The following is a 13,942-nucleotide window of genomic DNA, read 5'->3' on the forward strand; positions in this document are numbered from 1 at the left end:
TAGCGATGCCCCTATGCACTTACTTAGCAGCCAAGCACTCAATAGTGGGCCATCAAATGCAGACCTAAGAGAATGAGTGTAGGGGTGGGCAAATTAACCGTTACCGTTTAACCGGCCGTCTACCGGCTTCGACCGAACCGATATAAACCGTAGCCGATATGCCGATATCCTTATCGGTTAAAAAAAGTATACCGGAATTCGGTCCGGTCCGGTCCGGTCCGGTTAAGCGGTTCTTATCGGTTAACCGGTTAACCGATAAGAAACCGGATTTTTTTTTTTTTTTTTTTTTTTTTTTTTTTTAATGGTGTTGCCCATGACTTATTTTCCTTTTGCTAAGTGACTTTAATTAGTTAATACTTTGTTTATTATTCATTAATGAATTTTATTTTAATTTGGGTTTGGGTAGGTTTGATGTTTTTTTTTTAAGTTATGGCATTTGATGAGATTTCTTTGTCTTTGGTAAAAACATTTTTCATTAACTAGTTTTGCTAGTCTAATTAGCATTCATTGTGTTAATTAGTCCATTTGCTTTGGAAAAATGTATTTTATAATATAAAAAATAAAAAATAAAAAAAGAAAAAAGGTTGAAGTGGATCAATATAAAAAAGCTTCAATTTTTAGCCCAAAAAACAAATATTTGGGTCCCAACAAAAAGTATTTGGTCCCTAAAACAACTCATTTTTAATAAATTATTTTAGCCAAACAAAAAGTATTTGGGCTCTCAAAAGTCAAAAAAACTCATTTTTGGTTTTTGGCCTAACAAAATAAATCAATATAAAGCTATCGGTTAAATCGGTTAACCGGTTTAACCGGACCGTTTAACCGTGTACCGTTTTAACCGAAATTATCGGTTAAAATTCTTATTGGTTCGGTATCGGTTAATAAACCGTTTAACCGAAAATTATCGGTTAATAACCGATAAGGTCCTTAACCGGACCGTTTTGACCGATACCCAGGCCTAAATGAGTGCAGTATCGAAATCACAACTCCATTTTTATGTTCATCGACCCAGAAATCATCCAATTAGTTCTTAGAATAAACACATAAGATAGAATGAATAGCCAAAAAGGCAAAGATCAATGAAAGACCATGGATGGACAATGCAAATGCAATCAAATGTCAGACAGTTAGTCAATAACCAGTTGGTGTGGTTGGAGAGGCAAGATTGCTCCAACTACAATCAATAGCAATGCAAATGGTAAATAATCATTTGAATATCTTTTAAAACAAAGTAATTTCATCATATGCAACAGTGTCTGTCGGTGTCTCCAAGTAAATTCACTCTATCCGAATAAACCCCTCCTCCCACATTTTCCTCCTCTTTAAGCCCAATTGGGTGTCTGCAGCTTCCTAGAGCTCTTCCAAACAGCATGCGACACTCAAGCAAGCTCTAAAAACAAAAACATTACATTTCGAAGAACCTGGAGAGAGCATCCTTTTAGGGCTTTACATGTTCCCTGATAAACTGTTCCACTTGAGATGTCTCACCAGTCAAACCAGAAGCTTCTGCAACAGTAACTTTGTTGTGGCACTGAGAGAAAGAAAATGCTTCATCAGGCACCCCAAGTGTGAAGTCACTTGAAATGTCAGCTGCCGAAATTGCACTTCTTGATGTCCTTAATTTGTCACTGTTAAGTGATAAAAAGCGTGCGAGTTAGAATTCAAACAGATGGAATCAAACGTATTACATGGTATTTTCAGTGAGCGACGAAAATATGACCACAACCTGTGCATTATCCAAATTCAACAACTCACTCTTGATGGATAATGATTGTCAATTACAATAATCATACTGTTACCAACATTTTCATGGATACAATTGAAGCAATGCAAAAATCTCTTCTCATCTATAACTTGAATTTAATCAATAGTAACCACATATAAAAATGTGTAATAAAAATGAAACTGATGAAGGAGGAAGAATGAAAGTGACCAAGGATGAAAAACAAAGTGAGAAAAGAACTCAAATACAAGCATATCATATATATCGTGCAATATCATAGAGCACCATCCAGTGAACTAAGAACAAAAGGACCATAGAAAAGATATCACATCAAACTATCTCCATAAGACTCACATAAGATAATTGCAATGACTACATTGAGAGCAAACATTTTGTGGAAACAATTGATATAACAGATTGATATCTCTCCCTCATGTATAAAAATTAAAGTGCAAATGATTATCAAAATGGGCAAAAGCAGCAGTACAATCCCATCCACAGCTTGCAAAAAAATGTGCAATAAATGCAATCAACTAAAAACAGAGATAAAAGATTTAGAAGCCATACATTTCCTTCTCCATCTGTTTTCTGATAAACTCCTTGGTATGTGCTGTCACTTTGTCAGTTTTGTTGCACAGAAGGAGTACTGGAATTTTCTTATTCACAACACTTGCCTTAGTCAATATATCATACAGGTACCTTTGCAAAGTAAGTATCAATGTTACAATCTTTTCATGCAAATATTTGTTTGTCAATTCTAACTGCCAGTTGCTCACCAACTGTGTGTTGCTAACACACACCGACTCATTGGGGACCCATCAGGGTCCAGGCCGTGGTGCCAGGGTGATACAAAGAAAGTGAGCAAGGGGGGGGGGGGGGGGTAAGAAGTGATTTTAACCATATATTTATATTTCAGCTTTGACAAAAAGTAAATAAGTAAAATTTACTCTGAAGCAGCACGACAGTTAGGTAAGAATTCCAAAGCATCCACCACAAAAACTATTCCAGCTGCTTGAGGCAAGAACTCATCTAGTTTGGGTCGAAGACGAGAATGACCAGGAACATCAACCAGATGAACGGGTTTTACTTTTCCCTCCTGTCAAATACAAGTGTAGAAAGATAGTTCATTGAGTCTGTGATCCAAATAAGCAACAATAAAATGAAGAGGAAAATCACTACAAACAATCTCATGTTCACATGGCAGTTGAAAGAGTTGGCATATTATTCTTCTTTGCTCAATCATTTGACCAAAATAGGTTAAAATATATTACCTTCGCTGTTTCGGAGTGAAGCACAAAAGTGTCCTCATTTGGTTCCATTGATGTAACAGTACCCTGATGGGAAGAGCCATCCCGAAGCTGAAATGGGCATAAAATCATGCATGAAAGTTAGATTAGCATCCATAAGGCATAACTATATCTTTGTACATAAATTAATTAGTAACTACTAATATCAGTAACACGTGGGAAAGTATCTTTTTTTATGCTGTAAATAAAGTTTTGTTAGAAGAAAAAAGAGAACATCCCAAGCGAAGAGGACGCCAGTAAAGGAAAGGTCAGCTCTTTAAAACAGACAACATCAAGAAAAATTAAAAGGATCAGAGAAGAATCACACTTGAAACGCCAAGAGCCAATGATGTCAAAAATAAATTCCAAGGAACACCATCTAAATCTTGTGGATAAAAAATCCAATCCCCTTGAAAGCTCAATCCCTATGCTTTGCAAATGCACCACATCAAGCAAGACAGCTCTGCCTTACAAACAACAAACTGCACCCCCTATACTCCAAAAGCTTCATAACAGAATAGAACATGACCCAAAATAAACAAAACTAATGCAAAGACCAAAGAACGATACTGCCAGGTCGCCAAACTGTGCAAAAGACCCCCCCCCCCCCCCCCCCCTAATATTTTCTAAGCTTCCTGGCAGCTCTTTTTAATAAAAACACGCACCAACAACATCATTCATTACCACACCATTATTTCTGATGCTACAGTACTACGCTATGTACACATTTATCTGTAAATTGACAAAATTTCCCATCCTAGTAGTTTCTTTTAAATGCCTTATTAATGTACTCCAAAAAACTAAGTGATTGGAGCGAACTATTAGTTGCAAAGAAGTTGATATAATCACTAGTTTTTTAAGAAAAAAAAAAAAAAACTAGTGATTATATCAATTTCTTAAGAGACCTGAAGGACCCAACACAACCATAGTAAAAATGTGTGGCCGACTCTCAATGTAGCATCAATCCCTTCATTGGTTTAGTCAATTTGGTGTAAAAACAAGCAACAAGAGATGACTTTTCCAATTAATTGATACTAGGAGTGCAGGCGGTAAGACTAATGTAGAAACATAGTTCAAACATATAATATCTCCACAACTGGATGCACTAAATTATCAAATTGTTCACAACCAACACATCTCAAGGAATAAAACCAACAATGCTGACGCTTACTTGATAATATAGAACAGTTTTTCCACTCCCAGAAAGCCCAGTCAGCACAATGGTATTCGATTTCGCACGTTTGAGCACCCGAACTGCCAACCAAAAACAGTAAACACAATCCCATTAAATTTTGACGGCACAACATAAAACTATAAACACGTAGTTAAGAATGTGGGCAGCATAGTACTGAATAGGAGCAAAAGGGTCGTGAATAACAAGACAGCGACAGCAGCGTAGAGCTGGGTTGGTGGAATCTGATGAATATGTTCGATCACTTGGTTCAACCATTGCTCCAGTTGAGTCTTCCACGGCTCCAGTTGTTTCTTCCACTGCTCCAATTGAATCTTCCACTGCTCCGCTCCTTCCATGGGCTTTAGCCAACAAAAAAGAATAAGGCCTTTGAATTTGAATTCAAAAGCACAAGTAAATCGGAGATCTAACCAGAGAAAAGATCAAAGAGTATCGAAGCCAAGCCCTAGAAATCTAAATTCACTCTCTCTCTTCTTTTTTATTTTTTCCCCCAAGTAGCGAGAGTGAAAAACCTGCCAAAGCCAACAGTGGCGTTTTCCCGGGATTACCCTTGCCCCTTGGTCTCGACTCTCCTTCCCGTTTTCGACTTGATCAATATAATGTACAAAAAAAAAATAGTAAATATTTAGATGATAAAATTTGATTCTTATAATTAAAAGATAAATGTTATTTATACAACTAATATTTAATTTTTCTATTTTCAAATTCTTGTTAATTTAAAAGCTGATTTTTCTTATTATATCATCTTAATTGTATGCTACTAAATAGAATTACCATGGAATAATTTAAAAATATAAAATATTTTAATGTAAATATATAAAATAAATTTAAAAAAGATAAAAATAAATAAATAATGTGAAATCGAATTACTCCCATCAACCCTACCATAAACCAAAAAGATAATTTTATAACCACTATGTTATTTCATCCAATCCAATTACGAAGAAATTGATTTGCCATTAATTGGCACAATATTGCTGGACGGCCTGATGTTACTAAAACCTAACAAAATGAATTGACATTTATTCCAAAACAAAAGGTCAATGGACCGAACTGGCCTATATAATTTATCTTAGGCTATAGTCTAGGCCAAAGTCACCAAACCTGAGATTCGGCAGGCCTGAACCAACACCATCAATGTAAATTCTTAGGTTCCCCTCTCTAGTCCCCCACAATTGAAATTAAAATTAAAATAAATAAATAAATAAGTAAATTCCTAAGGTTGGTTGGTCTAGAGAAAAAGTAGAAAAATGCTAACTGTAATTTAGTTTACCCGCTTTTTTGGTGTAGTGACATGGCACCATCACACCATCGAACCTTTGAAGTGTTACTCACCCCAAAGCCATTAAGATGGTTGTGACTAACTGTCCCCGATAAGCAAGACCACCTCATGCATGATAGTGGGGTGATACATATACTTTAGTATACACTTTTACATGGTAGTGATATGACACTGTCACATTATAACTAAAAAAAAATGTCCAACCTCTTCTATAGATAGGCAACCATCTATTTGCCCTTGTCGAACTTTTGAAGATGGTCATATCACCCCTGAAGCTCTTAAGGTGGTCACGGCCACCATTGCATAGCAAAATCTATTCCATGCATGATGGTATGAGTTGGCATCCACCTTGAAATGATTTGTGAAAAAAATTGAAAAAAATTAATAATAATAACAATTCAAATAGGTATGAATGGCACAAGGTTCTATTCTTAATTGGATGATTGCCAGATGAGAGGCGTTAGGTAGATTTTGGTACTATTCTATGCAAATGTGTAACTATTTTAAGTTTATAGACTTAAATCTAACTACTGTATACTAACAGTAGCATCAGCCATCAGATTTACCATGTTCTGCTTCAATATTTTCGTTGCCTTGTGCTGTGAACTTAATTCGAACAAAAGAAACGACGGCGCATTAATTGATCAACTGGAGTCTGGAGCACGTCAACAGAAAAAAAAAATAAAAAAACAAAAACAAAAAAAAAAACTATATATGGTGGACTTGGATTTAAGGATTTGATAGCTTCAACTTGGCCATGCTTGTAAAACGGTTGTGGCGACTACCAAGTGGAACAAAAATCAGTGTACTTGTGAATCACGTACGCCACAATTTTTTTTTTTTTTTTTAAATAAATAAACACGCAGAAAGACTATGTCAACCACCATAATCTGCTCTTGAAAGTGAAACCTACCAATATTCAGATTTTCACACCCACAATACAAAAGACTCGGAAAAAACATGTCCCACCACGTGTCACACTATCTAACGTTTTTCATGTTTCTTTATTCGTACTTCACCAAATTACCCAAAAAGGAGGTAAAGATGTCCACTAGCTTAGCTAGCTAGTCTTTAGTTAATGCTGCATCACACGCAAGTCTCAATCCAAGAGGATGAAAACCTTGAACATCTGCTACTGGTATCTCCAAAGTCACGACTGAAATTGTTAACTAATTAAAACTACGTACCTTTTAGGTCCCAATGGAACGTAAGAGAATAAAAAATATATATATTTATGGAATAATTACTGAGTATGAATTTGTATTACGTGCAAAGTCAATGCGATAGAGCAGCTGTACAGTGTTGACCACGGGTGGTAGCGTCGTGTGTCTCATGCTCTCATTTGTTTGACTAGGGTGGGTAATTGGTCGAATGCAAATTTCTTGCCATTGGTTGTCTAAAAGAGGATTTTAATGAGCTCAATCGGTTCGAACATGTCTTAAACTGTCCTAACACTTATTCGGAAAAGTGAATTTTATTGGAGTCCTTTCTCTTGGATATGCAGGTTGCCAATCCCGATCCATTCAAACTAGGAAGCTAACGCCTTATAGTGGCTCAGTTTGTATTTTACATGAATTTGAAGCATAATCTTGAGGTTGAAGAAAAGGTTTGAGGTTCAATAAATTATCAAAGGAGCAATGACACTGAAAAGCAAATTTAAAAAGGGAATCTTGATTCTATTAACGATGACAAATTAATACATTTCTTGTGGACAATTAACAGATTGATATTTTCTAGCTTGCTGGCAAGATACGAAGGCAACAGATTGGCATTTTTCAAACCATCTACCAATTATTAAATTGCCATTATGAACAATAGAATGGAATGTGACGCATACTTAAGAACACAAAAATTTCAGGGCTGGGGAACAACAACAAACCCAGATCGAAATAAGCAAAGCTAATGAGAATGGAAAAACCAAACACCAAATCAGGAAATGGGTATGTTATTGACAGCAGAGTGTCAATAATTTTTCGGTCCTCTATTCATTGGACAAAAGCCAAGGATTAGGCTGCATAACAGAAGAAGATAGGTTTAACCCCATCCAAACCTCCGTTAGGCGAAAACGACCACTATGAGGGGGTCGGGGGAATGGAAGCACTGCACATCCCAGAAACAGATCCGTAAAAAAGGAGTGACTCACTCCAGAAACAAAGGTCTCCACAACATAAAACAACAAAAAACAAGAAGAACAAAACCCAAAAACATAAAAAATAACAGAAAAACAGAAAATGAGCACAAAAACCATCTTCAGCAAACTATCGGCGAAGGAGTGCAGCAAGGAGTGCCTAGTTTAGATTCAACTAAAGGTTGCTTTTACTTGATGAAGTGATCATACATTAGATAAAATGAAGATGATCTATAATTAATTTTACAAATATAATAGTATATATATGTTGCTACATAATGTATATCTAATAATGTCATTTAAATTTTTTAAAAAATATAACACTATATATAGACAGTTAAATATAACATAATCTAATATGTAAAATCGAATATCCACATAGCCTCAAACCCCACTCCCTCAATCCTTAGGCAGATTAATTTCTTTCTTTTTTCCAAAAAAAAAAAAAAAAAAATCATTCTTTATTTGCTTGATCTTTGCAAATTCTTCGGAAAAAAAAGGAGGATTTTGGCAAATTCTATGACCTTGAAGTAAATGCCAATGTAAAATTAAAAACTAATCACCAAACCACAACCATATATTTCAGAAGGCCAATGATAAACAGTACGTCAGGCATGCATGAACAGTCATGCACGCCTAGTTAAATTTTTTGTTAATATTTAAAAAAATAAATAAAAAATAATCGAGTATGCATGACTGTTTATGCACGCCCAACATGCTGTTTATCATTGGCCTTCTCTTAAATGGACAAGTCTCTGCAATGGATTAGTGGATTTGATCTATTAATATTTATTAGAATAATTTAAGAGTTATTAAAATTTTAAAATAAATTATTCAGTTTTATTATTTTTTAGAGAATTCTTATCCTAAAAAATGTAAACAACCCCTAGTCAAAACCAAGGATTCCGAATATTGTCTGCCCTCTTGGATTCCCACTATCGGATCGTAGCGCGGGCCTTAACAGTAAAAAAGTAGGTGGCACACACGTTGATGCGCACGTCCACCTCATCATTCAATCTGCGCCGGCGATGCACCGAATCGCCTCTGCCACAAAATCACAAAAACAGTTGTGGTTGAAACGTTGGTCCAAGGCGGTAGGTGACGCATGTGTCTCAGCTCCGCTCCCTATATCTAATTATTACTTCCCGCTAAAGAATCACGCCAAGTCTAAACCCAACTAACTCTTGAAAAAATAAATTAAAAAAAAAGAAAGAAAACCTTGGCAACTATAAATATAGGAAGCAATAGACGCACAGATTTCAGTTCTTGTTTCATAGAAGAGTCTCCTCTGCTTCTCTTTCAACGGTAATTTGAAGTGTTTGTCTCTCTACTATGCTTTATCTTCCAAATGATTTTTTTTTTTTTTTTTTAAAGATCTGTGTGCATAATGATCTAGATCTGAGATTGGATATTGACGGCTGAGATTTGGTGGAAAAAACCAAAAACAGGTTGAGAAATGGCACGCAAGAAGATCAGAGAGTACGACTCCAAGAGGTTGTTGAAGGAGCACTTCAAGAGGCTCTCTGGCAAAGAGCTACCGATCAAATCGGCACAAGTAAGTGGTGGTTGAATCATCTGAAATCGCATGCCAGATGTTTGAGAAAATGTCTTGTAGGGATTAGCTGGCGTTCTGTGGTGTGTGATTTAAGGTTACATTGTTGAAATTTAATGATGCGTTTGTTTGTTTGTTTGTTCTGGTGTTTGTGTCTCAGGTGACACAATCCACTGATTTCAATGAGCTGGCGAAGAAGGAATCTTGGCTTTTGTCGACAAAATTGGTCGTGAAACCTGATATGTTGTTCGGAAAGCGTGGGAAGAGCGGTTTGGTTGCCTTGAATCTGGATTTGTCTCAAGTCTCTACTTTCGTCAATGAACGCCTTGGCAAAGAGGTGTTTTACTTTTCTCCTTTATCATTCTTACATGTGATTTCGTTGTTCTATACATTCGCAAGCGAGATCTTGAAACCTATGGTTTTGGGTTCGATCATTTTACAACCATTGAAGTACAATTTTACCAGTCTTTAAATGAGATTTCTATATAACATGTTGAGACAGTGCTTTAGCCAAAAGCTTATGGGGGTGCGGTCATGTAATTCGCTGTCTAATTAGACAAGATCTTGCTTCTAGCATAGGAGTTGCTGAGAGTAAAATTCGGAAAAGAGAGTAGATTGTATGTGAAATACTTCAGGAGGTTATGCTGAGGACCTATAACGACATTCATTCATTCAAAGGATTTTGTGTGTTGGACATAATTTTAGATGTGTTTGGTTTATAGGTAGAGATGGGTGGATGCAGAGGACCTATAACGACATTCATTGTTGAACCTTTCATCCCACACAATGAAGAGTTTTACCTTAACATCGTCTCAGAGCGACTTGGAAACAGCATGAGCTTTTCAGAATGCGGAGGAATTGAAATTGAGGAGAACTGGGACAAGGTACTCTTCGATATGAATATGAATTCATTACTTACTATAATTCATTATATTAAATCACTTTGTAATTCTTAAATTGGTGTCTTATATAATTTTAACCTTAGAGCTCCATAATTTACAAAGCAATATAAATACTTTATCCAGGTTAAGACTGTATTCATCCCAACAGGAGTGTCTCTTACCTCAGAATTATGTGCTCCGCTTGTTGCAACCCTTCCTTTGGAGGTAATTTATACTTAATTGACGATCTTGGGCCAATTTCTTCTTGTTCTTAATTATAGCCTCATTGTCTGTTAAATCACTGACAAAAAAATTTTCATTATCCAGATCAAAGTAGAGATTGAAGAGTTTATCAAAACAGTTTTTACACTGTTTCAAGGTACATTAAGAATACTTGACAAATCGATATCATATTGTATTTCTGAAGAAAAATTTATCAATCAATTCAATTCAAAGTTAACTTTTTAAGTTTTTATGTGCCAGACCTGGACTTCACTTTCTTAGAGATGAATCCATTCACATTGGTCAATGGAAAACCTTATCCTTTAGATATGAGAGGCGAGTTGGATGACACTGCTGCTTTCAAGAACTTTAAGAAGTATGTTCTGTTTTTCCTTGTTGACTTCTACCATTCTTGCTTTATTTCATTGTGAATGAAACAACTTTTGAAGATTGATACGATTAGTGCATGGATTGTCACCTTTAATCTCATCTTACATGACTTGATGTTGCAGGTGGGGAAATATTGAATTTCCAATGCCTTTTGGAAGAGTTATGAGTCCTACAGAGAGCTTTATTCATGGACTAGATGAAAAGGTACTATTGATGCCTCAAAACTGTATCTGAAATCTGTTTCCATTCACTAATCATATTGCCCTGAGAAAAATTCAAACAATATTTAGTTTTCTTTTATTTCTCTCAAGGAAACACCCTTTGCCTCTCTATTTCTTCTTCAATCTTGAGATTGCTATCTATTGCTAAAACTAAGTTGTGTATTTCTATTCATTTTATCATTTAATAACTTATAATCAAATCTCAGTAACTAAATATTTACAGCTTAAAAAAAAAAACATTTTAAATACTTAAATATTCGTCAATGGATGAAATGAGTAAAGTTTACAATCCGATACATGCAGTAACACTGTTTTGAATCCTTTCAGTTTGAATGGACATTTTCTGCATCATCATTTTCTGCATCATAATTATTGTGAAGAACGTCTACAACAATTAGCCTTAGGCAGTTTATTTGTGGAAATGGTTGTGAAAATTGCTACAACTTTTGGTGTAAAAAGTATTTATAGGATTATATATCAGTGTTCAAAAACATGTTAATCCTCTCTAAGTTCTTAAGAAGGCATTGCAAATCATCTTTGACCCCTTGGATATGTAACTCTAAAATTAAAAATTCTCATATTTCAACATCTCTCTCTATTGTATGTTCATATTGATGATTTCTAAGCCATCTCAGTGAAACATGTTTCTACCTTCCTTTATGAAAATCTTATTAAGTTCATTAATTAATTTTTTTTTTCTGCTTGCAGACAAGTGCATCTTTGAAATTCACAGTTTTGAACCCAAAGGGACGAATTTGGACTATGGTAGCTGGAGGAGGTGCAAGTGTCATCTATGCAGATACGGTGTGGTTCTCTTCGTTTAGACCTAGAAATCTATTTAACAGGAGTGAAATTCTTTCTTGTTATTTTTAACTTTTTGTTTCACCTTAGCATAAATTTCTTGTGTGCTGATCCTTATTGCTTAAACAGGTTGGAGATCTTGGCTATGCTTCTGAGCTTGGAAACTATGCAGAATATAGTGGAGCTCCCAAAGAAGAGGAAGTGTTACAGTATGCCAGGGTTGTAATTGATGTAAGGACATACCATCGACGCTCTATTTAGTTTTGTGTTACTATGTCAAATGAACAAATAAACACTATTTTTGTGCTTGAACAGCTTATTTTGTCCCTTAAAATTTTCTTAAAGATAGCATGAGGATCACATTCCAATTTATGTATGTGTGCCTTCAGAATTTCATAATCTCTTCCCTGTTGTCTCTTCAAATACTCTCATTGTTCTTCTACAGTGTGCAACTGCTAATCCCGATGGCCGGAAGAGAGCCCTTGTCGTTGGAGGAGGAATAGCTAACTTTACTGATGTTGCTGCTACATTTAATGGTATAATTCGCGCCATGAAGGAGAAGGTGAGCTTAACCTAATGAAATTTCGCTTAATTTCACTCTGTTCCTTTACTTGTAATAAGAATAAATTGATTATGGAATGTTAATCAATCAGGAATCAAAACTTAAAGCAGCACGGATGCACATATATGTGAGGAGAGGAGGTCCTAACTACCAGACTGGCCTTGCAAAAATGCGGGCACTCGGAGATCAAATTGGCATCCCAATTGAGGTAATAATATAACCGAACCCTCCAGGCCTCCATAGCTTTGTGCTGATATGCCGGAACGAAACCAGGATTTCTTATCGGGGTTAAAGCATGTAATTTTGATGGGCTTAAGCCCAGTATTTACTATTTAGACCCGAATATTTTCTTGATTCAATTTTTCTCTTATAGGTTTATGGGCCTGAAGAAACAATGACTGGAATATGCAAACAGGCAATTCAGTGCATCACTGCAGCTGCATGATCAAATCTTGAAGATTTGTGTACGTTGTATTCTATTTTCTTTTTTTGTGGCAAGTTTCGGGTGTTTGTTAAATCTTACTTCCATTTTCCATGTACTAGAAAAATGTAATTTTATATGTTAATGGGCCAAAAATAATGGTGTCCAAGAATTAGATGTAATGCTGATGGTACTGTTTTACCATAATAAATAGATCACATTGATACATTTTTGTCTCTCGAGTTATATGTATCTTGGGAATGATACCACCAAATTCTAACTAAATAGTATGAACTATAACTATTTGCCATATATATATATATATATATATATATATATATATATATATTATCTGTGGATAAATTAATATGAAAAGAAAATTAAGGAAATATCGACCACAGTCCAAAAAATAACAAACAAAAAAAAGTTGAGCCCAGCCCATCCCTGCAGGGTTATTCTATTAGCCTAAGCCCTAATATGGCAGCCCATGTCCACTTTGTAGGAGAGTAGATTATACATGTACTTGCAAAGCTTTTGACCACCGTAATGGGTTTAAGGACCCAATCCATTGGGCTTTGGGTTTAGATTAAAGACATGCAGGATGCAGCCACGTTTATAGCATTGGGTCTATCAATAAGGTCGTATTTGCTTGCAGAAGGATTTGAAATGTGATTATGAGACTGTTTGGCCTTATAATTTTGTAGGTTAAAACATGCGATTTTAATTAACTTTGTGAAAAGTGTCTCATTTGAGAAGAGTATGTTTTTAGTCTCTAAAGAGTAGATCAATTGGTTGAGGACCACACTTCATGAAGTAGAAGTCACTAGTTCGAATATCCTTTCCTATTTTTCACCTTATGTTTTTAAAAACCCACTCTATGTTTTTAAAAATGAAGGTTTAAAAACGTAAAAAAGTATGTGGTTTTAAATTGCAAACAATATAGTGCGTTTTTAAAAACACGTAATTTTTAAAGCTAAACTACACTTTTAAAAGTCAAATCTCGAATACCAAACACTTAATTGTAATTTTAAAAATTACATTTTGAAAATGGCTATTTTCACAAGACAATTTTAAGAAGAATGATACAAACTCAATTTTTTTGCCCAACATAAGTCCAACTTTTACCTTTTTTTATTTAAAAAATAAATAAATAAATAAAATAGAAAAAATGTTTGAAGCAACCCTATTTATTTTGTCTTTTTTTTTTTTTTGGTATTTTTTAAAAAACGAAAAATGGTATTTTTCTTCATAATAATATCATTTTAATCTTGGATTTCAAAA

General features: G+C 35.1%; 2 protein-coding genes across 3 annotated transcripts; one reads left to right on the top strand and one right to left on the bottom strand.

The window, feature by feature from the left end:
* Positions 1-1,196: 1,196 nt before the first annotated feature.
* LOC132177682 (uncharacterized) lies at positions 1,197-4,745 on the bottom strand. 2 transcript variants are annotated; one of them, XM_059590109.2, is made up of 7 exons: positions 4,613-4,745; positions 4,359-4,542; positions 4,181-4,263; positions 2,995-3,081; positions 2,671-2,819; positions 2,291-2,422; positions 1,197-1,628 (listed from the first exon to the last, which is right to left on the bottom strand). In XM_059590109.2, exons 2-7 carry the CDS (start codon positions 4,537-4,539, stop codon positions 1,439-1,441), a joined length of 822 nt encoding a protein of 273 aa, XP_059446092.1. In that variant the 5' UTR covers positions 4,540-4,542; positions 4,613-4,745; the 3' UTR covers positions 1,197-1,438. The 2 variants fall into 2 exon arrangements, with proteins under 2 accessions (XP_059446092.1, XP_059446091.1); XM_059590108.2 differs by having other exon boundaries at positions 4,359-4,744.
* Positions 4,746-8,798: 4,053 nt separating this feature from the next.
* On the top strand, positions 8,799-12,889 carry LOC132179086 (ATP-citrate synthase alpha chain protein 1). The gene is made up of 13 exons (XM_059591716.2): positions 8,799-8,916; positions 9,060-9,166; positions 9,324-9,500; positions 9,886-10,047; positions 10,189-10,269; positions 10,372-10,423; positions 10,528-10,642; positions 10,779-10,860; positions 11,586-11,681; positions 11,808-11,909; positions 12,124-12,240; positions 12,332-12,448; positions 12,614-12,889. The coding sequence occupies exons 2-13, from the start codon at positions 9,068-9,070 to the stop codon at positions 12,683-12,685; spliced, it is 1,272 nt and encodes a 423-aa protein (XP_059447699.2). The 5' UTR covers positions 8,799-8,916; positions 9,060-9,067; the 3' UTR covers positions 12,686-12,889.
* The last annotated feature ends 1,053 nt before the right edge of the window (positions 12,890-13,942 follow it).

This window comes from Corylus avellana, chromosome 4, assembly GCF_965113065.1.
Source record: "Corylus avellana chromosome 4, dhCorAvel1.hap1.2, whole genome shotgun sequence".
Taxonomy (NCBI): domain Eukaryota; kingdom Viridiplantae; phylum Streptophyta; class Magnoliopsida; order Fagales; family Betulaceae; genus Corylus; species Corylus avellana.

Bases quoted from the DNA above. Each gene is read 5' to 3' on its own strand.
- LOC132177682 (XM_059590109.2), bottom strand. From the start codon at position 4,539: ATGGAAGGAGCGGAGCAGTGGAAGATTCAATTGGAGCAGTGGAAGAAA. The intron at 4,264-4,358 runs GTACTATGCTGC...TTTGGTTGGCAG, and splicing joins GACCCTTTTGCTCCTATTCA to TTCGGGTGCTCAAACGTGCG. The intron at 1,629-2,290 runs GTATGGCTTCTA...ATCACTTAACAG, and splicing joins AAACAGATGGAGAAGGAAAT to TGACAAATTAAGGACATCAA.
- LOC132179086 (XM_059591716.2), top strand. From the start codon at position 9,068: ATGGCACGCAAGAAGATCAGAGAGTACGACTCCAAGAGGTTGTTGAAG. The intron at 10,424-10,527 runs GTACATTAAGAA...TTTATGTGCCAG, and splicing joins AGTTTTTACACTGTTTCAAG to ACCTGGACTTCACTTTCTTA. The intron at 10,643-10,778 runs GTATGTTCTGTT...TTGATGTTGCAG, and splicing joins GCTTTCAAGAACTTTAAGAA to GTGGGGAAATATTGAATTTC.